Genomic DNA, 24,531 nt, shown 5'->3' on the forward strand with positions numbered 1-24,531 from the left:
TACGATTAAACTTAATTAATTAGAAAACACAAAATTATTACTTATTTTGTTACATATATCTGTGTTAAACATATTTTTGTAAATGGTAAATGCCAATGCAACACAAACGTTAATTTTCTTTTCGTTTTGTTTATCGTGTTTTCATTTACAAATTCTGAGGTGTATTATAGTTATAAGATAACGGAAAATGAACATTTAACAATATTTTGTGACAAAATCGAAAGCAACAAAAAATCACAAATTTAAGAGTGATCTTTCTTCACAAATTCATAATAAATCTTAGCGTTGCTCGAGTGTAAATATTCCATTAGTGATGTGTGCGTATGCGTATGCTTATGCTTGTCATTACATAAACTCACTGTTATGCATGAATGGAATCTAAAGGAAAATACTACGATTTATAATTGTTAAAAGTTATATCATTCATAAAAATGTTGTACGATTATACGAGTTGGTAATTTAGGCATGTCTCATAACATTGTTAAGTCGCCACGAAAATGCATCATATTTTCTTATAATATATAAGAAATAAAGGTGAAGTAGGTGGGTAGCCGGAAAAAATAATGATCTAGTTGAAATTTATATTATATATTGTTGAATTCTAAACATTCATCAAAATTAAAAATATTAGATATTCCATTCACTCACATGCTTTGTTGGGCAATCCTTTGGGGTCACTCATCCAATTCAGACATGTAATTATATGTCTACCAATCACTGACGGTACAAACATTGCAATTATACATAACTGTGTGATTTTTAGACATGTAAAATCGCAAAATGTTTGGAAACGGTCAGTTATTAATTGAGCTGGCAATAATTTCCGAATCAAAGTTACTGTTCTAAACATGTGATTTTTAAAACTGAATAAGTCTGTTTTAATAAGGAACAAAATCTGTTTTATTTAAGCACCAAACTAAAACATACTAGTATATAGGTTTTGCAATAGACTGATGATACACAAATTAATTTAATTTATATCGATGAGTGCCTCTTGCATGAAATGAATGGCCAATTTAAACGTAGTTCTCAACGTACGTTAAAAACGATCCTATGAAAGAAAGAAGCGGTTTTGTTTTCAGATTTCAAAATCAACCGTACTATAGTAAGATTAATTAGTTTTCCTGTCAAAATATATCTTTTAATTAATCTATAGTAGACTTAGTAGCAGTGGCGGAGCCAAAAAAATTGTTTATAGGGATCAAATTTTTTTTTGTATATACAAAATTATATCAACTTTATTAGAAAAAAAATAAAAATATCATCACAACTATACTATATATTGTAATCGATTTATTATTGTCTCGTTTGCCACAATTTAGCTTATATTTTCAATTGAAAAACTAAACAATCATTGAAATGATATCAACGAGACGATTATACGAAGTCGTTTTCACAATATTCATAGAAAAAAAATCAATAATAGTTTTAAAAGTCAATAAATCAAAAGATGAGATTTTTCTTAATATACGAACAAAATCATCAAAACATTTTAGTTCAAATTAAAATATATATAAAATTTTACCTAAATGTTATTTTAAAGTGATTTTCAATGGATAATGGTGATTATAAAAAGAAGAAAATAGGAAAAATCCTAAAGTAACGAGAGATATAGTTATTAGGTTGAAGTTGAATTCATTCATGTTTTTATTTTAGATTTATTTGTATATTTATTTGTAAAGTTTAACTCTTAGCTTAATATTTAGTATAAATTAATATAACATTTTTTTAGTATATATATATATAGATATATATTTAGTAGTTTGCTCTTAAATTAAAATTTGATGGGGGTCAATTTTTATTTTGTAATGGGGTCAATCTACAATTACCAATCAAAATTTAGCTAGGTTTAAAAAATCCATGGGTGTCAATTGACCCCATGCTATAACCCTATCTCCGCCACTGCTTAGTAGTAGATATGGTGACTGCTATATATATACCCTTTAAATTAAGTGCGTATACATGGTCATTAATCATTATGAGTTTGAGTGCGACGTAATGATTTGAATAAAGACGATCTACAAATCATATGGTATCAAAATTTCTGGAGATGTATGATAATCGACAAAAAAAAAAAAAAAAACCTCTGTAACTGGATCAGCCATAACATGGTCTCCAGAAGAAAGAGTCACTGCATTTGAAAAAAAAAGGTTGTAGAAGAAATATCTGAATTTTTTAATTTAAATCATCAGAGCCCATTAGCTCGTGTTTTGAGACCTATTATAGAAAGTGGGCCTAAGGATGTACCATATTTCAGCCCAAGTTATAAACGACGGCGTTTCGTTAATACCATGGTCGCCGGAGTCTGAGTGTCCGTCCCATCCCAGAGAAACATTTTCCCATTGTTAAGTTTGTTAAACCTCGCTTGGTCATGTGGGACTCGACAAGGTATGTACTCTGATTCTCTACTGATTTGTGACTGTTTGAGATTTATTTATTTGGTTTCTCATGTACATGTTGTTTCCAGTTTTCCTTCTACACACCGTGTAGTTTTTTAATCCGCACAGTAGTTAGTGTCTACCGAATAGCCACAACAACAAAATCCAAACCCGGAACAAAGCCGGGTCGGGTCGAAATTGCAGAACGAGATTTGATTTGCCGTTCTTTTTGTCGCCTGAACGCAGAAACCTTGCTTAAAACCCTAGAGAGATAGAGATGTTTCGAGCGGTGGGATCGGCTCTCAAGAGGAACAAAGAAGCGTTTAATGGAATTGCTCGAGGATTCACCACTTCGTCTCATCGAGCTTTCACTTCTAACATTACAGCTGCTACTGTAACCTCTGCTTCGTCTTCTTCTCTAGCTGGAAACTCCTTCTATGGCTTGCGATCTCTTCTCAAGGTACTTTCCCAAAGGATGATACTTTTGATCAGGGTCCATGTTAAAGTTGAGATTTTTTTATTCCTATTAGTTGATTCTGAGATTTCTCTGTTTGCTTAGATTCTAAGATTGGGGTTTGATCAAGTTTATGTTTTTGTGTAGGGTCAAAATGCTTCAATGTTTAGGAAGATGTCAACTGTAGCCTCGATTAGCTCAGAGAGTAAAGAGGGTTTGAAGCATCTTGTCACTGGAGGACCTCAAGCTAGGAAATGGGTTGGGATATGGCTTTTTGGTTCTGCTACTTGGGTTTTCAGCATGGTTGTACTAGGCGGAGTAACTCGATTAACTCGATCTGGTTTATCGATGACTGATTGGAAATTTACTGGTGAATTCCCTCCTCTGTCAAATGAAGCTTGGGTTAATGAGTTTGAGAAATATAAGCAGTCTCCTGAATATAAGCGGTTAGTGTTGCGATTTTGGTAGCTAAAATGTTGCTTGCATTTGCGTTTTCTGTCTTTGGACGAACTCTTGATTTTGAAAATGCTGTTTGTGTTTTGGGATTTGGTGGTTTGCAGTGTGAACAAAGGGATGAATCTTGAAGATTTTAAGTTCATATATTGGATGGAGTATGCTCATCGAATGTGGGGAAGAGGATTGGGAATCATGTTTGCTTTGCCGTTTTCTTATTTTCTGCGGAAAGGGTATATTACTCTACGTCTTGGAGTTCAGCTCTCTGGTTTATTTGCGCTTGGTGCTGGACAAGGTTTCATTGGTTGGTGGATGGTTAAAAGTGGTTTAGAGGTAAGCATTAGGAACTGTTGTAGATCCTCTTATTAGATGTTGTTATGAGCTGAATATTGTGTAACTAGTAATCAGTTTGGTCCTTTTGGTCCTGTATGTAGGAGCCGCCGTCTGAATATTCTCAACCGAGGGTAAGCCCATACCGTCTTGCAGCTCACCTGACCTCAGCTTTTGCCATTTATTGTGGACTTTTCTGGACCGCTCTCTCTGTTGTTATGCCTGAACCACCAGCTGAGTCACTGGCTTGGGTTCGGGGAGCAGCTAAAGTGAAGAAGCTTGCATTACCAGTAAGCTTAATTGTTGGTATCACTGCAATTTCAGGAGCATTTGTTGCTGGAAATGATGCTGTAAGTAAACTAACAAACTTGGATCTGAGCTTCTATGATATTAGTTACAGAAAGGAAGCTGAGTATTTTGATCTCTCCGCTTGTGAATTGTAGGGTCGTGCATTCAACACATTCCCAAAAATGGGTGACACATGGATCCCTGATAATATATTTGAGATGAAACCACTTTTACGCAATTTTTTCGAGAACACAGCAACTGTTCAGGTACACCATTGACACAAAGCTTTCTCAATTTGCGTCAAGAGTCTCAAAAAGACTGAAACTTTACTTAAATTTCAGCTTGATCATCGCCTTCTTGCAACCACAACGCTAATAGCAATTGGAACAATGTGGTGGTTCACTAGGAAGCTAGACATACATCCAGCCGTTAAAGCTTTGATCGGAAGTACTGTTGGAATGACTGCTGTTCAGGTAAACAATCAACATAAACTTTCAAGGAAACTTGAAATCAAAACCATTGATGGAGTTTTTCGTATTTTGCAGGTGACATTAGGTGTATCAACGCTTCTGAGCTATGTTCCGGTTTCACTAGGAAGTGCACACCAAGCAGGAGCTTTAACACTTCTCACTTTGATGCTACTTCTCAATCACACTCTTCGGAGGCCATCGCCTTCTCTTCTCAAATCCCTTCCACAAGTTGCTAAATCAAATTTCAGCTAAGCAGCCCTCTTCACCAAAATCTTTCCTTTTTCATTATTTACTAAAAAACGATTCTTTGGCTAACTATTATACTAGATCGAATCATGTGTCAATGATGTTGTATTATCAGTCACGATTCGAAAAATAAATACGAAAACAATTAACATATGAATCCCAGAATTTGAGTGTTTGTTGGTGTTTATGTTTCATTGATAGCTTCCTTGTTGTTTCATTAGTATCATTACCAATAAAAGATAATTGGATCATTCAAGTTTGAGTCAAAATTTTCTTATACCAATTTGGTTCAATGCTAAATTTTGGTTCGGTTTTGGTTTAGATACGATTCGGTTATTTCAGTCCGGTTCAAATCCGTAAGTGTTGTGGATAATGTTAAGAGAGTTTTTGGCGTTTTGGGTATAGGACTATACACGTGTCGTAAAACGGTGGCTTATCGGCTTCCACGTGTCAGTAGCGCACCATCTTCCTTTCTATATAGCCAATGCTACAAAATTCTCTGTTAACTTCACACTACTAGTATGGAGAATCATGGAGGAAGAAGAAGAGACATAGCCATAACCGATGGAGAAAGGAGGACTGGTTCTTCGGTTGTGGCTGCAACCGTAGCAGCTGTAGCAGTGGTCGGGCCGCTTTTTGGTCTGATGAGTTTCAGCTTTGTGGCGACGGTGACTCTGTTTCTGATCGCTTCTCCATTGCTGCTGACATTTGCTCCAGTTTTTATGGTGATGGTAGCGGTTCTTGTGGCGGCTATGGTTGGTGTTGGGGTAGCTGCAGCCATGTGGATGATGGGAATAGCTGCTTTGGTATGTTGTGGCCGAGAGATTGGTATTGAAACCGGAGTGGCTGGGAGGATGGTTGAGTCGGTTGTGAGAGAATTAGGTTATGGTCGGAGTCGTTACTTACGAAACAAATCAGAGTATGGCTATTCTTCTTCTTCTCGAGCTTACTAGTTCAAACTTGGAAAAATTCATGGGAATTTCAAGGAGATGGTGAATAAAGAAAACACAGAGATATGGTTATGATAAGAAAACAAAAATTTAAGCAGAAGTTTTTCGAGAGATAAACCTGTAATGTCTATCCAAAGAAATCTACTTATGCTATATCAATTTTTTTGTCGTGTTTTTTTTTTCCTAAGTCAATACAAACAGATTTAAAAAAAAAGAAAAGATTGTAAGTTTCTTTTTGGTCAAAAAGATTGTTAACTTTAAATGATATAATAATTTTAAAAGGTTGAATTAATTACAGCTTTTGGGGGATGGATTATCCAAAGTACTACAAATTTTCATGTCTATCTGAAATGTTCGAATTATCCAAATCCACATTATCCGGATTATTCAAAGTTCAAATACAAAAGAGGAAAAAAAAAATGTATTATCCATATTCCTCGGGGGATTTATCGAAAACATAACTTTCCAATATTTAAAAAGATTAAAATATATATGAATTAGAAATCTAAAAATATTTATCTGTATGTTGAATTTTTATATTAAAAAGTGTACTACTGTATCTAATTCCATAAATATTACTGTATATTTTATTTTTGATATCAGGTTTTTACTTTTTGATCAATATTCATGTTTGTATCGGTGGATTACCACTACAAGTTTAAAACAAAATTAAAGATGACAGTAAGTAGGTATCTAAAGGTACATAAGTGACTTAGAACAAAAGGTACATAAGTGACTTAGAACAAAAGGTACATAAGTGACTTAGAACAAAAGGTACAAGTTCGTACGCGAAAAAAAAAGACAAAAGACAAAAGAAAAAGGTACTTCTACAAGATTCTCTGTGCTTTCACGAATGCTATCACTAATGCACACGAACAGTCTCGCGATATTCTCCTACTTAACGAAGACATTCCCTTACAAAAATGAAAAAAGAATTGTCATAACTTTTTTAAAACTGTTCCTGCAGAACTTCAATATGATTCACAATTATATAAAAAAGAGTTCAATTTAAATTCATGATTCAAACCCTAGTTGTTATACAAATCATTCTACCCATCATAACCAAAATGTTAAAAATTTATAGTTTGCATAGAGAATATCAGAAGAATTATATAATTAATCTAAAGTGTAAATATATCAAGAATATTATTTTATGGGTGAATATTCTGATAATGAAATGAATGTATAAGGAGTTGACCAGGCGTTGAGTGGGTGACCTACCGGCCAAAGGGAATCACACGCTCTGTAGCGTTGAATTCTTTAAAGAGTTTAATCAATTCATGCACATTTGATGCTAATTTTTACTATGTTTTCATTTTTGTTAAATCAATTTTATTATATATATGCATTCATTTCCTTTCTTCTTTTGCAATTTAAAAGGCTTGATTACAAGAAAGTAAAGAAATCAAAGTTTGGCAGTTCTAATTCTTTTGGGCAATCTTTGATTTATAAGCCTTTTTCATTTCTTAACCAAATTTTCTTTTTTCATTTGTTGGTAAATTAACTAAAGAGTAATCAAATCGATCGAGAGATAAAAACTAGAAAGAAGAAATGGGTCGGATTCCATGTTGTGAAAAGGAGAATGTGAAGAGAGGACAATGGACTCCTGAAGAAGACAACAAATTGGCTTCTTATATTGCTCAACATGGTACTCGTAATTGGCGTCTCATCCCTAAGAACGCTGGTAATTTTCGTGTCTTTTAAATTTTTCTTTTATCAAGTAATAATGTTCTTGTATGTGATCATTGTAATCTAATATAATGGATCGGCATTCTAATAGGGTTGCAAAGATGCGGGAAGAGTTGTAGGCTGCGATGGACGAACTATTTGCGTCCGGATTTGAAACACGGCCAGTTCTCGGAGACTGAGGAACATATCATTGTCAAGTTTCACTCTGTTCTTGGTAACCGGTATGCATGATCACTAGATCTAATTAACTACTGTTTTACGGTTTTCTTGAATTTTATTATTCTAGGTATATATACAATTACACACGGACTCATAAATAGCGGGTTTGTTTCATAAGGTTTTGAAATCTTGATGCTGGCTTACTGATGAATACCTTTTCTGAGTTTGTGGACAAGTTTCTTGGGAAGCAAGAAACTGAATAAGACATAAGTTTTGTTTTCTGTACCAAATCTAAGTATAGGGTTTTAAACTTCTGACAAGTTTAATATTTCTTAAAATAAATTTGTTTTGCTATATACAATCACCAATTAGACTCACAAAACAGAATTTGAAAATTTGATGATGAATAGTTTGGGACTTTTTCATGAGAAACAACAGTTAACATCTTTCTTGGGAAACAATAAAACGAATAAGGTATACATAAAACCTTTCTACTAATATTTTGACATATATGGTTCAGGTGGTCGTTGATTGCGGCGCAACTTCCTGGTCGAACGGACAACGATGTGAAAAACTATTGGAACACGAAGCTGAAGAAGAAGTTGTCGGGAATGGGAATAGATCCAGTGACCCACAAGCCTTCCTCGCATCGAATGTGGGGAAGAGGATTGGGAATCATGTTTGCTTTGCCGTTTTCTTATTTTCTGCGGAAAGGGTATATTACTCTACGTCTTGGAGTTCAGCTCTCTGGTTTATTTGCGCTTGGTGCTGGACAAGGTCTCATTGGTTGGTGGATGGTTAAAAGTGGTTTAGAGGTAAAGATTAGGAACTGTTGTAGATCCTCTTATTAGATGTTATTATGTGCTGTTTAACCAGTAAGTTTGGTCCTGTATGTAGGAGCCGCCGTCTGAATATTCTCAACCGAGGGTAAGCCCATACCGTCTTGCAGCTCACCTGACCTCAGCTTTTGCCATTTATTGTGGACTTTTCTGGACCGCTCTCTCTGTTGTTATGCCTGAACCACCAGCTGAGTCACTGGCTTGGGTTCGGGGAGCAGCTAAAGTGAAGAAGCTTGCATTACCAGTAAGCTTGATTGTTGGTATCACTACGATTTCAGGAGCATTTGTTGCTGGAAATGATGCTGTAAGTAAACTAACAAACTTGGATCTGAGCTTCTATGATATTAGTTACAGAAAGGAAGCCTAGTATTTTTATCTCTCCGCTTGTGAATTGTAGGGTCGTGCATTCAACACATTCCCAAAAATGGGTGACACATGGATCCCAGATAATATATTTGAGATGAAACCACTTTTACGCAACTTTTTCGAGAACACAGCAACTGTTCAGGTACACCATTGACACAAAGCTTTCTCAATTTGCGTGAAGAGTCTCAAAAAGACTGAAACTGTACTTAAATTTCAGCTTGATCATCGCCTTCTTGCAACCACAACGCTAATAGCAATTGGAACAATGTGGTGGTTCACAAGGAAGCTAGACATACATCCAGCCGTTAAAGCTTTGATCGGAAGTACTGTGGGAATGACTGCTGTTCAGGTAAATCAATCAACATAAACTTTCATGGAAACTCAAAATCAAAAACATTGATGTGGTTTTTTTTCGTTTCTTTTTGTAGGTGACATTAGGTGTATTAACGCTTCTGAGTTATGTTCCGGTCTCACTAGGAAGTGCACATCAAGCAGGAGCTTTAACACTTCTCACTTTGATGCTACTTCTCAATCACACTCTTCGGAGGCCATCGCCTTCTCTTCTCAAATCCCTTCCACAAGTTGCTAAATCAAATTTCAGCTAAGCAGCCCTATTCACCAAAATATTTCCTTTTTCATTATTTACTAAAAAACGATTCTTTGGCTAACTATTATACTAGATCGAATCATGTGTCAATGATGTTGTATTATCAGTCACGATTCGAAAAATAAATACGAAAACAATTAACATATGAATCCCAGAATTTGAGTGTTTGTTGGTGTTTATGTTTCATTGATAGCTTCCTTGTTGTTTCATTACCAATAAAAGATAATTGGATCATTCAAGTTTGAGTCAAAATTTTCTTATACCAATTTGGTTCAATGCTAAATTTTGGGAGTCACAGGCTGGAAAGCCACTGAACCGGAAAAAGGAATCACGCATGCCATTCTATAGTCTCTATGCCACTTCCCTTTGTGATATTTCCTTTATACCCTTAATGAATATTGTTAATATATTTTTTAAAATTAAAACAGAAACAAATAAAAATAAAAAGAAACTAAATCAAAAAAATTAAATTTGTGGACGACGCCAACGATTCTTCTCTTCCTCTTTGGCTGTTTCGCCTTAGCTTCACTTCTTCCTTCATCTCAAACCATCTTTTTCCAATCTCAATCCTTAAATCGTCGGAGCTACATACACAAAAATACATATATGAAAAGTTGTGCCCGATACTCATACATATTCGTTTCTTCTAAAAGTTGTGGCAAAAATGGCGGATGTTCAGTTGGGAGAGACGATTCATTCTGTTGTTATAAGAAGTGAGTTTGGTTTGTTGATATATGCTCAGAACTCTCTGCTTCATTTATACGCCAATTGTGGAGATGTAGCTAATGCATACAAGGTGTTTGATAAAATGCTTGAGAAAGATTTCGTGGCTTGAAATTCTGTAATTAATAGTGTTGTAGAAAACGGTAAACCAAACGAAGCTTTGGCGCTTTATACTTAAATGGATTCTAAGGGTTTCAAGTCTAATGGGTTCACAATCGTTAGCTTGTTGTCTACTTGTGCAAAGCTTGGTGCTTTGATATTGGGTAAGCGCGTTCATGTATATATGATCAAAGTGGGTTTGACACGAAACTTACATTCCAACAATGTACTCTTGAACTTGTATGTCAGATGTGGAAGAGTCGAAGAAGCCAAAACACATAAGCGATTGAGTTTTTCAGGAATATGGAATCAAAGGAGGGCGTATTACCGTGTGAGATCACGTTTGTGGGGCAACCAAATGTTATAATCTCAAGAACACTATTCGGATTTTATATGTATTTATTTGTCGTATTCGTACAATTAGGTTCGACTGGGTACAACTACGACCATAAATGTATATGTATTTGTATTTAACTATTATGGAAACAATAAATTAGAGTTAATAAAAATTTCAAAAACATCTTGAACTATAAAAAACAATTTTAAATAAATAAAATTCGAATTTATCGTTTTTTAATACATACTATTAGTTCAACTAGTTCAACTAGGTACATCAAATTTGTAATGATTTATTAAATTATTAAGTTATAAATTAAGATTTATATAAGAAATTCCCTAAAAACATCTTCAAATATAAAGTATTTAAAATAAATACAACCAGAATTTATAAATTTTGTAACAAATTTTGTTTTTTCACAGAAAACACTCCTTCTAGTATAAGGAAGACTTAGTACAAGATCGCCTCATATGAAGCAAAAGAGGTGAAAACCAAGTTTTTCTGAACATTGTATTATGAAAACATCCTAAATGATAATTAATAGTGTAACATCATGTGTCCAACTATAAATTATTAATTTTCATTAAAGTTCAACTGGAAATATACAAAACTCGCAAAAGTTCAACTATGAATATAAGAGTACAATTGTACAACTAGTACAACTATGTTTAAAATAAACAATTTTTTTATTAATATCCTGCTGTCATTGGCCCACTTTACCACACGTGTGATGATTTAAAAATAATATCCCGCCGCCAAAAATGATGCTTACGTGGATCATATTTATTTATTTTTTTTAAATTTATTTTAAATATTTTTTTTTTAAATATTATTTTTAATTATCTCAGTTGTACCTAAGTGATCTAGTTGTACTTTCTTATAAATAACCCATACACATAGTTGTATCTAAATAGACTAGTTGTACCTACAAAACCAATTGAACATAAATATAATCTAAATATTGTATTTACCATACACAAACAAAAGATCCACTTTTACACGTAGTTATATCCAAATTTATCATTTGCACCAAAAAAAAAAAAAAAAAAACTATCTGAACAATCAAATAGTGTAGTTGCACCAAGTAGTTCAAGTTATACCAAAATTTTCTCAGTTGTACCTAAGGGATCTAGTTGTACATGTAGTAATATGTTCTTAATCTACAACACAACAAAATACAGAAATGAAATACAAAAACATAAGTCATATGCAATCTTAATTCACAAGTACGTGCAGTGTACAATCATGATTGTCACAAAAAAGACTTGACTTGTGCGCTTTCTTTCTAGTTCTTGATCAAGCTCTTCCTTCCACTTATTCTCTATCTTTGACAGAGCAACACTGCAAAGCCAAAACCAGCCAATTCAAGCAGATGAATGAATGAAACAAGAAGCCTAGAGAAAGGTCCTAGACTAAAGGAAAAAGTGAAACCATTGCTGGCCAATGGCTAGGCTGAATTTTAAAAGAGCTGAATGGTAGCTTTGAAAACCCAAAATGCAACAATTTTGTGACATGGAGGGCGATCATAGCTTAAGACAAGCATGAATGGGACTTAGTCCTGACTTCTTGATTCCTACTTAATGCCTAAGAGATTTTCATACGGATCAAATCTCATCTAGAAACTAATGTAATCTACTTCCTCAGGTCGGAAATCAAAACTTCATAACCGACAAATTCACGCTAAAAAGTTTCATACTTTCTAAACAAATCAGAACCTATGAATCATTGACCCAAAGCTTGTTCATTTTATCCTCTAGATCAAAGCAATGGCAAAGTAAAGCCAAACAATTTTCTTAAATCTCAATGCAAGAGAACCATAATCCTCATCAACATTCATCAAGCAAGCCCGGCATGGATTCTTAAAACATGGGAAACAACGGACATTAAATTCTATCTAATTGGCATGACCATGAGTGCACAATGCCAAGTAAGAACGCATACCTCATTTTTCAGATCACCTTCCATAGAATATGCAGGTTGATTGGATCTTCCTCCATACCTAGAGCTTGAGGATCTGATAGATGATCTAGAAGCCCGAATTGGAACAAGAGAAGGTGCACCAATATCTCATGGAGAAGCAGAAGGCATTACATGTGAAGAAGGACATGGTAATAAATCTCGTTGTTAATCTTTTCCCGTTGTTGCAACTAATAAAACCAAATTGCAAATATTAAAATTCAAACATAACACACTAGTTGAACGTGGTGTATCTAGAATCAAAGCCTCACTTTTTTCAATAATCAAACAAAGATACATTACTAAATAATCAAATCCTGGGATCCAAATCAAAAAATCACGCACAATTGTCTCGAAATTCAGATCGGGAACTTACTCGTTTCTCAACGACGGCAACATTCGTCGAGGCCAGCTCCGGGAGGCTGCTGCTGCTGCTTCGTGAGGAGACTATCCTCACACTTGTTTTTTTCTAATCTCGACGAGATTGTCCTTTCTCCTCCGCCTCGCCTCATCGGCATCGACCCCTGTCTCTCTCTCTCTTCCGGAGCTGGTGGTGAAACTGTAACCGCCGCAGATAGCTTAGATCGTAAAACAGGTTCATACGACGATTTCAAAATTTAAAAACTTTTCATGAATCTAAGAATCAGATTTCAAGAGAAATTTTGCCGAAATTGAAGGAATTTTAATCGAGATTAACTATTTCCCAAACTCTGATTTCGATTCTTAACTCAAATGGTCTTGGATTGAATTTCATAGAATTAGATTTGGGGATTTTTGGAACTCAGTTAAAGAAAAAGAAGAAGAGAAAACCAACAGAAAAAAAAAAACCTACGATGAAGAAGATAATACATATATAATTGTACTAGGGGAGGTCCCCGCGCCCAGCGCGGGGTTGTATGTTGATTAAGACCAGAATTAATAATTAATATTTAGGGTTATCAAGTTAGGGATATTTATTGAATTAATTTTGTCAAGAGTCTAATTTTTATAACGACATTAATATAGAATTATGGTAAAACGCTATAACTTTTGATATATATTATTAGTAATCAACAATTAATAGTGTTTTTGAATCACAAACAATTATTAGTGTTTATATCTTGATATATATAATAGAATTAAATATAAAAAATCTATATATTTAAACCAACAATATATTAGCAACGCCCCGACCGCCACTGTCCATGGGTTCCCACGTCCAGTCTCGGTCTTTAGGCCCATCTTCTTTGTTTTGTCGTACTCTTGATTTTATGACATATTTATGCTTACTCGTTTCTTTCATATTAGCAACGCCCCGACCGCCACTGTCCGTGGGCTCCCCACGTCCAGTTTCGGTCTTTAGGCCCATCTTCTTTGTTTTGTCGTACTCTTGATTTTATGACATATTCATGCTTACTCGTTTCTTTCATATTTGTAATGCCACGACCGCCACTGTCTGTGGGTTCCCACGTCCATTTTCGTTCTTTGAGCACATCTTCTTGGTTTTGTAGTACTCTTGGTTTTATGACATATTCACGCTTCCTCGTTTCTTTCATATTTGTAACGCTCCGACCGCCACTGTCTGTGGGTTCCCCACGTCCAGTTTCGGACTTTAATTTGGGCCCATCTTCCTGGTTTTTGTTGTATTCTTGATTTTATGACATATTCATGCTTTTAGATTGTATGTCACTGGAGTTTTTCGTAGTTGGAAACAAATAATTGAAAAATATAATCTCTTACCATATCTCTTACCTATCAAGTAAGTCATCTTGCTCTTTGAAGTAGTTATGTACGTAAAATTTCAATGGTATAGAAACAGGCATCTCTTTTGTATATATCGTGTCATATTTATCGTCCCTATTGTAGTATCTTTGTCTCTACCTTCGCCAATGGTCGCTGCGTAACCCTTCAGTTGATCTCTTGTTTATAAAACCCATATAAAAAGTTGTAAGAGAAATATCATTTTCTTAACTGTATCGTATATGTATTTGTAGTATATTGATCTGAGATTGCAAAGATGTATGCCTATCAAGAAGCTCTTAGCAAAGTAAACACTGAAGATAGGTACTAAAAATGAGAGGATTACAGAGAGCAAGTATCTATCCCTTAGAAACCACTATGTGCAACTGAGAATAATTCATATATGTACATACATACACATGTATACAACGTATTGAAGCTTTTAAATTTAAATATTGAATGCTACAAAACTGGAAAATTGCTTGTGGAGAAAGCAATATGAACATGGTCACATATATAACAAATAACCGATTATGCTTGTCGTAGATCATTCTCTTTCAAACCAAAAGTTTTACCTAAACAACATATCAAGTGACTCACAAGAGATACATAAGAGCCATATCCTAAAAATATCCGGCAAAGCAAAAACGCTCCAGGTTCGAGAAGGAAGTCATTGGAAAATTTGAGTATATACCAAACTGGAGAGTAATTCGGCTACAAAGAGAGATGTGTTGGCTTTGAAGAAAAAGCTATGTGATGCTCTACCTTTTATTTATGAATTTTATGCTATGAATATATGTTTTTGTAAGGGTTCAACTTCAGTCTCCGGATTAGAGACTTATATTCATCCGACAAACAATTCGATGTCACAGTCAACGCTACAAAATTGGTGGGTTCTCTCTATTAACAAACAAAAAAAAATTCTGGGGTATATATATTTTTTTTGTTTTGTTAGATCCATACGACGAAGAACATGACGAAGAACACCAAAAATTCTCATCAATCCGGTACGTTTGATCTTATTTTTATTAGTTTAACAATTACGGTTATGTCCGAATCTGAAATAACCATGGTTCCAGACTCCTTCACACCATGGCCACATATCACCGGAGTGGAGACGATTTCAAATTCGGAGCTTCTCTTCGCATATAAAATCATACATATGGTCTCTTTGTTTCGGGTTCCCTCTACAATAATTAGTACATATTTCAAAACTGAGCTACAAAAGAGCACATTGGATTTTGGTAAACATCAAGATTGCTTCCTACCTTCCAAGAAACATGATAGACTAATTCACATCCAAGACCAAACATTAGCCACATAAAGCCTGAATCAAATTAAACGATCTTAGGATGCTCTTCATAATCCGTAAGTTAAAGAGACTTGCATTAATATTGCAAATTAGACTCTAGAGGTCTATAATGGTTAATCAGAGTGTATCAAAGACGACGAATAAAGCATGAATTAGAATATCAGCAGAGGAAGCACACAAATATTCAATAAACGTAATCAATCACTGAGAATAGCATGGACCCAACTTTGAAAGATTCATAAAAAAGGAAGATTTTTCCTATGCAACAATATTCAAACAATGAGAAGATCAATGATTGATGACTAACCATACAACCGAAGCAAAGCCATAAACAGAAACGAAAGTACTAAAGAGCCACAACAGCAGTGATACGACATTTGTTTCCTCGCACTGGAAACAATGACGTGCTTCCATAAATCCAATCTAGTTTTTATGGAAAACAAACCTGCATTCATAATAAACACTACTATTAATTATTATTTTTTATGCAAGAATTAAATGGCAGTATAAAAAATTCAATTGTTAGTGCCGAAAAAAAAAAGCAAGGATTAGTTATGATATCAAATCAAAATTAAATATCAAGCAAGGTATTTACATAAAATTAAGGCAGTGGAGGATCTAAGAATTTTTTATATGACAATATCTACAACCCTTGTTTGAAAAATCGCTAGGCGCTAGTCGGGCGCTCGGCATGGGCCTAGCGATTAATCGGAAAATCGGATTAAAATCGGGGATTAATCGGGGATTAGTTTTAGGGTTATTTTAATATTTTTAAAACATATTAATCCAATATTATTTTTAAAATTGCAGTAAACACATAAAAATGTATTTTTGAGACAAATATTTATGATTTTTATTAAAATATGAACATAAATTATTGTAAAACATTACAAACTCCCAATTCAAATGATTGAATAACAAAAATAAAAAGTTTTTTTATACTGGCAATCTAAAAATAATCGGGGTATGTAAGATTAGGCAGGGAATAATCGGATTAGGCGGGGAATAATCGGATTAGGCGGAGAGTAATCGGGTGACTGATTTCTTTAAGGGATTAGTCATTAATCGAGGCGGACAGGGTGGGCCTAGCGATTAAGCGGGGAGTAATCGGGTCTAGGCGGGGATTTTTAGAACAGGGTCTACAACTAAACAAAGAAAATTTATATATTTTTAAAACAGAATCATTATTTGTTTTTTGGTAAGATTAAAACCGAATCATTATCATATTAGTAAAATTATCATTTATTTATTATTATCCACGTTAATTTAAAAGTTTAAGAGAATATCTGCTTTTTTCTCATAAAAGGATGGGATAATAACATAACTCTTTTAGATTTATAACTATATTTGACATTATCATATTAAATCTATTAAGATAAATATATTTCTTTTTGAAAAATATAAATAAAATGATAATATAATTATTATAGATTTACAATTATATTATTATCCATGTCAAAATTTTAAAACATTTTACTTTTTTCTCACATAGGAAGATAGAACAATAACGTAACAGTTTAAGATTTACAACATAAAAATAATATCAGAATTGGAACGCCAAATCATAATCAACACAATTAACACAACTCTAATGGGAAATTAGAGTTATCTTGTGATTAAAATACTAAACAAACAAAACTAACCGAAACAAAACAAAAGTCTTCCTTTCAAAATCATTAACGTGACGGATTGTTGACTGATTAAGTTGAAGTTTTAGGCATTTAAAGATCTAGAAAGATGATTAAGGTTAAACATTTTTATTTATTTTAAACAACGTTTGAATGTTGACAAAAAAAGAAGAAGAGAGTGTTGGGACCATCGGGAGAGACAACGTTGAGCAGCTGCGAAAGAAGCCAACGTTGTCTATTATGTTCCTCACAGTGTTTGATTTGACTTTTGATGACATTACACTCATGTCCACTTGTTGTCTCGAAAGTTCATGCAATGGAAAATTATTAAACAAAACAATTTACTTTTATGTATAAATCCTAGGGAAGAACCGATCAAGCTAAGATCAATGGTTGTGGTTTTAGTACCGTATACTTCTCAAATATACCCGTTGAATAACGGAAATCCGCAAGACGGGGAGGAGACGAAGTCAACCTAGCTGGCAAAGGAGCTAACCCAGCTTCTTTGGTCTTATTTATGGTCATATGTATTTAGCAAAATATGGTATACAAACCGAACCAATCAACAACAAAACCTGGTTTTAAATTGTTGTATATTTCTCAAAAGTTAAAACCCATAATAACCAATGGAACAGAAGAAGCTAATGCAGAGCATACTTACGCTTGGAGTAAAGAGTGATGCAAGCTTCCATTGGCACACCCGAAAACGCATCAGAGCATGGAAAGAAACCTAAAAACCAATAAATTAAACAATAATTAAATCTTAGTGCATGGAAAACGAATCCTATACATACCAAAGTCCGAATCTCAGTGCCTTAGAATGACCTCGATACCAAAAACTTTAAGTTACTACTTCCATATATGTAATATTTTAGTTTGGGGAGAGAGATTGGCAACGAAGAGTAATTCCTGAATTTAACAGCCAAGTTTGTTATCCCTAATCTAAAGAGAGGAATACTTAAATTGTATTAACGACAAAAATTAGCCTCCTCTGAAGATTCATCCCTGAAATAAGTCATCTTTCTGACTTTGTGGCAACTGTGTTATCAAAAGTTGAGTGTTTCTTCTGAAAAAAGACATATTTGAAAATAATAAGAACATGTACCTCAACAAAATCGGGAGGTACCTCATCTTTTTACAACAAAAAGAAACATACCAAACCATCGATGATTACCTTCTCAAAAGTTGAAACCAAACTTTTTGATTATAAAAATTGATTAGTGGTGAAAATAGTGAAACCATAAATACAAAAAAAAAAAAAAAATCAAATTTGTACATATAAACAATAAGATCACCTGTTTATTCATTGAATTAGGTCCAAATTTTCCATACACCAGTTGACATCGTCCCCTCCATACATCCACCCTACAATAAAAAGAAAAATTAAAATTAGGTAGAAGCAAAAAAAAAGAACAAAAAAAACAAGGGTTAGTTATGATCTGAAATTGAATACCATGAGCAAGGTATTTATATTAAATAGGAGGCGGTGCATGATTTAGAGTTTCTAAATTTTTCGACGATAAATACAAAAAAAGAAAAGAAAATTTACATATTTTAATAAGCAAATCACTATCATAATAATAAATATTTGTAAAACTGCCATTTATTCATTGTTATCCATGTTTATTTAAAATAATATTTACTTTTTTCGGTAAAAATATGGAATAATAACAACTATTTTAGATTTACTATATCTGATACTATCTTATAAAATATATTAAAATTTAAGGGAAAATTCCTTTCTGTTTCAAAAATAAGGCGGAACAATAATATAATTTTTGATTTACAATAGATAGACATGCATGGTATCCATATGCGTCATGTCACGCTGATCCATATTTTTTTCCAAAACTCGATCTAATTGCTATTATGTGCAAAAATCACCGCCGTTCACGTTCATGTTCACGTTAGCACTCCATACCTTAATTCACATGTAAACCTCTCTGCCTATCTCTGACTTCAGCTCTCTCATCTTCGAGTCTCCCCAAGAAAGTTTTGACACCACACCAACATTTCATTCGTCAAAATTAAATCGAGTTTGCACAAGGTTACAACCGATTAATAGGTGGTCTTCTACCTTCTATTTATGATTTTATGCTATGAATATATGTTTTTGTCAGGGTTCAAGTCAATCTCCGGATTAGAGACTTATAATCATCCGACGAACAATACAATGGCGTGATAACCGTTTCTAAATTGGTGGGTTCTCTTTCATTGATCTACATATTATTTTTTTTGTTCGTTTTTTTTCCAAATATTTAGATTGAAACGACGACGAACACGACGATCATACCAAAAATTTCATCTATTCCGGTACGTTTGATCTTTATTTTAATTAGTTTAACAATTAATAGCCGTTTACGATTAATTTCGGATATCTAAATCTTATTAATTTGAGTAAGGTTAGAATAGTATTCTTTTATGTTTATATTAATGCTCCGATTAATAATTTTCGGATATTTGACATTATCATCTTAAATATATCAATATTATAATAAATATTTTCCTTTTCCGATTTTTTTTTTTGGTATAATTCCTTTTCCGATAAATTATGAAACAGATCTGTTTACACAAAAAGTAAAAAAGAAAAAAAAAAAAAAAAAAAACCATCAACCGTCTCCATTCACACGTTTCTTCATTATGATCACGAATTCACGTTCATGGAAGCTTCATCATACATTAACACTTACAAGTTTCTTCGTCGAGTTTTTATCCAAGGTTTCTTCGTCAACTCTGTATCCAAGGTAATAAATATTTGTTCTTTTCATTGGTTAGAATTATAGGGTGCAGGATAGTATTGACGTCTTAAAGACATAACATGGGCAAGATACTATGAGAAGCTTGACTATTCTGCTTCGACAGATCAACATGTGAAATTCTATCACTAAATTATTAGATCTCTGTTATTGCTATGAATATATGCTTTATGTTAGGATTTCAAGTTTTGCCTTCGTTTAGAAGAATTATATTCACACGACGAAGAACACGATGAATTCAATTAAAGCTTCCTAACTGGTACTTCGTTGTTCCTTTTTTTTTTTTTGGTTAATTATCATGTTTATTGTTTCTAAAATTATTTTTTCCTGGTTAATTCCGAAATTCAATTTAATTTTTCCAAAATTAATTAGATTTCATTAAGGGTAATTAAGTAATTACGTAAAATCAATGACTCAACAAGAGTCGAGAGTCCGACACGTCAGCAAAAACACTTCTCAAATATTATTATATATAGATAGATTTGGATCCCTCATGGTTGGATATGTAATTTTTAATAGATATTAAGGTTTTTTTGACTTTTGCTACATATTTTGATTTAAAAGAAATTGTTAAATAAAATAAAAAAAGGAGAGTGGCATTCTAGCCTAAATTTTCTGAGAAAATGGCTTTCTAGCCATTGTTTCAAATTTTGGTTCGGTTTTGGTTTAGATACGATTCGGTTATTTCAGTCCGGTTCAAATCCGTAAGTGTTGTGGATAATGTTAAAGAGAGTTTTTGGCACTATACACGTGTCGTAAAACGGTGGCTTATAGGCTTCCACGTGTCAGTAGCGCACCATCTTCCTTTCTATATAGCCAATGCTACAAAATTCTCTGTTAACTTCACACTACTAGTATGGAGAATCATGGAGGAAGAAGAGACATAGCCATAACCGATGGAGAAAGGAGGACTGGTTCTTCGGTTGTGGCTGCAACCGTAGCAGCTGTAGCAGTGGTCGGGCCGCTTTTTGGTCTGATGAGTTTCAGCTTTGTGGCGACGGTGACTCTGTTTCTGATCGCTTCTCCATTGCTGCTGACATTTGCTCCAGTTTTTATGGTGATGGTAGCGGTTCTTGTGGCGGCTATGGTTGGTGTTGGGGTAGCTGCAGCCATGTGGATGATGGGAATAGCTGCTTTGGTATGTTGTGGCCGAGAGATTGGTATTGAAACCGGAGTGGCTGGGAGGATGGTTGAGTCGGTTGTGAGAGAATTAGGTTATGGTCGGAGTCGTTACTTACGAAACAAATCAGAGTATGGCTATTCTTCTTCTTCTCGGGCTTACTAGTTCAAACTTGGAAAAATTCATGGGAATTTCAAGGAGATGGTGAATAAAGAAAACACAGAGATATGGTTATGATAAGAAAACAAAAATTTAAGCAGAAGTTTTTCGAGAGATAAACCTGTAATGTCTATCCAAAGAAATCTACTTATGCTATATCAATTTTTTTGTCGTGTGTTTTTTTTCCTAAGTCAAGACAAATAAATAGCAAACAGATGAAAAAAATAAAATAAAGATTGTAAGTTTCTTTTTGGTCAAAAAGATTGTTAAGTTTAATTGATATAATAATTTTAAAAGGTAGAATTAATCACAACTTTTGGGGGATGGATTATCCAAAGTACAAATTTTCATGTCTATCTGAAATGTTCGAATTATCCAAATCCACATTATCCGGATTATTCAAAGTTCAAATACAAAAGAGGAAAACAAAATGTATTATCCATATTCCTCGGGGAATTATCGAAAATACATATGAATTAGAAATCTAAAAATATACTGTATATTGAATTTTTATATACAAAAGTATACTACTGTATCTAATTCCATAAATATTACTGTATATTTTATTTTTGATATCAGATTTTACTTTTTGATCAACATTCATGTTTGTATCGGTGGATTACCACTACAAGTTTACAACAAAATTAAAGATGAGATAAGTAGGTGGTATCTAAGTGACTTAGAACAAAAGGTACAAGTTCGTACGCGAAAAAAAAGACAAAAGACAAAAGAAAAAGGTACTTCTACAAGATTCTGTGCTCTCACGAATGCTATCACTAATGCACACGAACACTCTCGCGATATTCTCCGTACTTAACGAAGACATTCCCTTACAAAAATGAAAAAAGAATTGTCATAACTTATTTAAAACTGTTCCTGCAGAACTTCAATATGATTCACAATTATATAAAGAAGAGTTCAATTTAAATTCATGATTCAAACCCTAGCTAGTTTGTTATACAAATCATTCTACCCATCATAACCAAAATGTTAAAAATTTATAATTTGCATAGAGAATATCAGAAGAATTATATAATTAATCTAAAGTGTAAATATATCAAGAATATTATTTTATGGGTGAATATTCTGATAATGAAATGAATGTATAAGGAGTTGACCAGGCGTTGAGTGGGTGACCTACCGGCCAAAGGGAATCACACGCTCTGTAGCGTTGAATTCTTTAAAGAGTTTAATCAATTCATGCACATTTGATGCTAATTTTTACTATGTTTTCATTTTTGTTAAATCAATTTTATTATATATATGCATTCATTTCCTTTCTTCTTTTGCAATTTAAAAGGCTTGATTACAAGAAAGTAAAGAAATCAAAGTTTGGCAGTTCTAATTCTTTTGGGCAATCTTTGATTTATAAGCCTTTTTCATTTCTTAACCAAATTTTCTTTTTTCATTTGTTGGTAAATTAACTAAAGAGTAATCAAATCGATCGAGAGATAAAAACTAGAAAGAAGAAATGGGTCGGATTCCATGTTGTGAAAAGGAGAATGTGAAGAGAGGACAATGGACTCCTGAAGAAGACAACAAATTGGCTTCTTATATTGCTCAACATGGTACTCGTAATTGGCGTCTCATCCCTAAGAACGCTGGTAATTTTCGTGTCTTTTAAATTTTTCTTTTATCAAGTAATAATGTTCTTGTATGTGATCATTGTAATCTAATATAATGGATCGGCATTCTAATAGGGTTGCAAAGATGCGGGAAGAGTTGTAGGCTGCGATGGACGAACTATTTGCGTCCGGATTTGAAACACGGCCAGTTCTCGGAGACTGAGGAACATATCATTGTCAAGTTTCACTCTGTTCTTGGTAACCGGTATGCATGATCACTAGATCTAATTAACTACTGTTTTACGGTTTTCTTGAAATGATCGATTTATTCTAGGTGTATATAATTACATACGGACTCGTAAATAGCGGGTTTGTTTCATAAGGTTTTGAAATCTTGATGCTGGCTTACTGATGAATACCTTTTCTGAGTTTGTGGACAAGTTTCTTGGGAAGCAAGATACTGAATAAGACATAAGTTTTGTTTTCTGTACCAAATCTAAGAAGTATAGGGTTTTAAACTTCTGACAAGTTTAATTTTTCTTAAAATAAATTTGTTTTGCTATATACAATCACCAATTAGACTCACAAAACAGAATTTGAAAATTTGATGATGAATAGTTTGGGACTTTTTCATGAGAAACAACAGCTAACATCTTTCTTGGGAAACAATAAAACGAATAAGGTCTAATACATAAAACCTTTCTAATAATCTTTTAACATATATGGTTCAGGTGGTCGTTGATTGCGGGGCAACTTCCTGGTCGAACGGACAACGATGTGAAAAACTATTGGAACACGAAGCTGAAGAAGAAGTTGTCGGGAATGGGAATAGATCCAGTGACCCACAAGCCTTTCTCGCATCTAATGGCAGAGATCACCACTACACTTAATCCTCCTCAGGTTTCTCACCTCGCCGAAGCTGCTCTCGGCTGTTTCAAGGACGAGATGCTTCACTTGCTTACCAAGAAACGTGTTGACCTAAACCAAATCAACTTCTCAAACCATAACCCTAACGCTAACCCAAACAACTTTAACCAGATTGCTGATAATGAAGCTGGTAAGATAAAGATGAGTGGTTTGGACCATGGGAATGGGATAATGAAACTATGGGACATGGGTAATGGATTCTCGTATGGATCCTCTTCGTCGTCGTTTGGAAATGAAGAAAGGAATGATGGATCGGCGTCTCCTGCCGTTGCGGCTTGGAGAGGTCACGGAGGGATACGTACGGCGGTGGCTGAAACCGCGGCGGCCGAGGAAGAGGAGAGGAGGAAGCTGAAGGGAGAAGTGGTTGATCAAGAGGAGATTGGATCTGAAGGAGGAAGAGGAGATGGAATGATGATGATGATGAGGAACCATCATCAACAACAACAACATGTGTTTAATGTGGATAATGTCTTGTGGGATTTACAAGCTGATGATCTCATCAATCATATGGTTTGATTTTATTTGGTTCAAAGTTTTTTTTTTTCTTTAAGATTTCATTGTTTGGGTTTTCATATTGGATCACATTTGGTGGTTAAACATTTTGTTATGACTTATGATTAATTAGGTGCTTTCGGTTTTCAGAGATTAATAAGTTTTGCATTGTAAAGCATTTAATAATGAAGAAATGTAAATAAAGAGCTTTTATTAGTTTCATCTTAAAATATGTCATTTCCAATAACTTGCATGTGTTGTGAAAGAATTTTTTTTTTTTTTTTAAACAGAATGTTGTTATTTTAGTAATAAAAAAAAAAAAAAAATTTATAAACTCATAAATGTATCACTCGTTATAAATTGCGGTGGAACAAAAAGTCAAAAACAAACAATGGAATCATCGAGCAAAGCTAGTAGAACTAGATGATCAATTTTGGGTCTACTTAAAACTATAAAGCACATTGCAAATCATTCGGCCCATTATAGGCCCAAATATTGGCCTTAAACGT

The 24,531-nt window shown here is 33.9% G+C and overlaps 5 protein-coding genes and 1 long non-coding RNA gene across 6 annotated transcripts; 5 read left to right on the forward strand and 1 right to left on the reverse strand.

Moving 5' to 3' along the window:
- The first annotated feature begins 2,288 nt into the window (after positions 1-2,288).
- LOC9302200 (cytochrome c oxidase assembly protein COX15) lies at positions 2,289-4,811 on the forward strand. The gene is made up of 8 exons (XM_002864383.2): positions 2,289-2,388; positions 2,468-2,838; positions 2,980-3,278; positions 3,393-3,618; positions 3,720-3,965; positions 4,059-4,169; positions 4,245-4,376; positions 4,449-4,811. The coding sequence occupies exons 2-8, from the start codon at positions 2,656-2,658 to the stop codon at positions 4,623-4,625; spliced, it is 1,374 nt and encodes a 457-aa protein (XP_002864429.1). The 5' UTR covers positions 2,289-2,388; positions 2,468-2,655; the 3' UTR covers positions 4,626-4,811.
- Positions 4,812-4,905: 94 nt separating this feature from the next.
- On the forward strand, positions 4,906-5,861 carry LOC9300506. Its single transcript, XM_002864384.2, has one exon. The coding sequence runs from the start codon at positions 5,141-5,143 to the stop codon at positions 5,570-5,572; it is 432 nt and encodes a 143-aa protein (XP_002864430.1). The 5' UTR covers positions 4,906-5,140; the 3' UTR covers positions 5,573-5,861.
- A 1,106-nt stretch (positions 5,862-6,967) lies between these two features.
- On the forward strand, positions 6,968-9,413 carry LOC9300507 (cytochrome c oxidase assembly protein COX15). The gene is made up of 7 exons (XM_002864385.2): positions 6,968-7,253; positions 7,350-7,479; positions 7,938-8,232; positions 8,315-8,560; positions 8,654-8,764; positions 8,840-8,971; positions 9,051-9,413. The coding sequence occupies exons 1-7, from the start codon at positions 7,121-7,123 to the stop codon at positions 9,225-9,227; spliced, it is 1,224 nt and encodes a 407-aa protein (XP_002864431.1). The 5' UTR covers positions 6,968-7,120; the 3' UTR covers positions 9,228-9,413.
- A 2,016-nt stretch (positions 9,414-11,429) lies between these two features.
- Positions 11,430-13,161, reverse strand: LOC110230970. Its single transcript, XR_002334063.1, has 3 exons — positions 12,721-13,161; positions 12,330-12,535; positions 11,430-11,729 (listed from the first exon to the last, which is right to left on the reverse strand). It is a non-coding gene; the product is annotated as an uncharacterized LOC110230970 (long non-coding RNA).
- Positions 13,162-20,590: 7,429 nt separating this feature from the next.
- On the forward strand, positions 20,591-21,214 carry LOC9302202. The gene has a single exon (XM_002864387.2). The coding sequence runs from the start codon at positions 20,616-20,618 to the stop codon at positions 21,042-21,044; it is 429 nt and encodes a 142-aa protein (XP_002864433.1). The 5' UTR covers positions 20,591-20,615; the 3' UTR covers positions 21,045-21,214.
- Positions 21,215-22,215: 1,001 nt separating this feature from the next.
- LOC9300510 (transcription factor MYB80) lies at positions 22,216-24,244 on the forward strand. The gene is made up of 3 exons (XM_002864388.2): positions 22,216-22,642; positions 22,739-22,868; positions 23,335-24,244. Exons 1-3 carry the CDS (start codon positions 22,510-22,512, stop codon positions 24,044-24,046), a joined length of 975 nt encoding a protein of 324 aa, XP_002864434.1. The 5' UTR covers positions 22,216-22,509; the 3' UTR covers positions 24,047-24,244.
- The last annotated feature ends 287 nt before the right edge of the window (positions 24,245-24,531 follow it).

Source organism: Arabidopsis lyrata (genome assembly GCF_000004255.2).
Source record: "Arabidopsis lyrata subsp. lyrata unplaced genomic scaffold ARALYscaffold_8, whole genome shotgun sequence".
NCBI classification, from domain to species: domain Eukaryota; kingdom Viridiplantae; phylum Streptophyta; class Magnoliopsida; order Brassicales; family Brassicaceae; genus Arabidopsis; species Arabidopsis lyrata.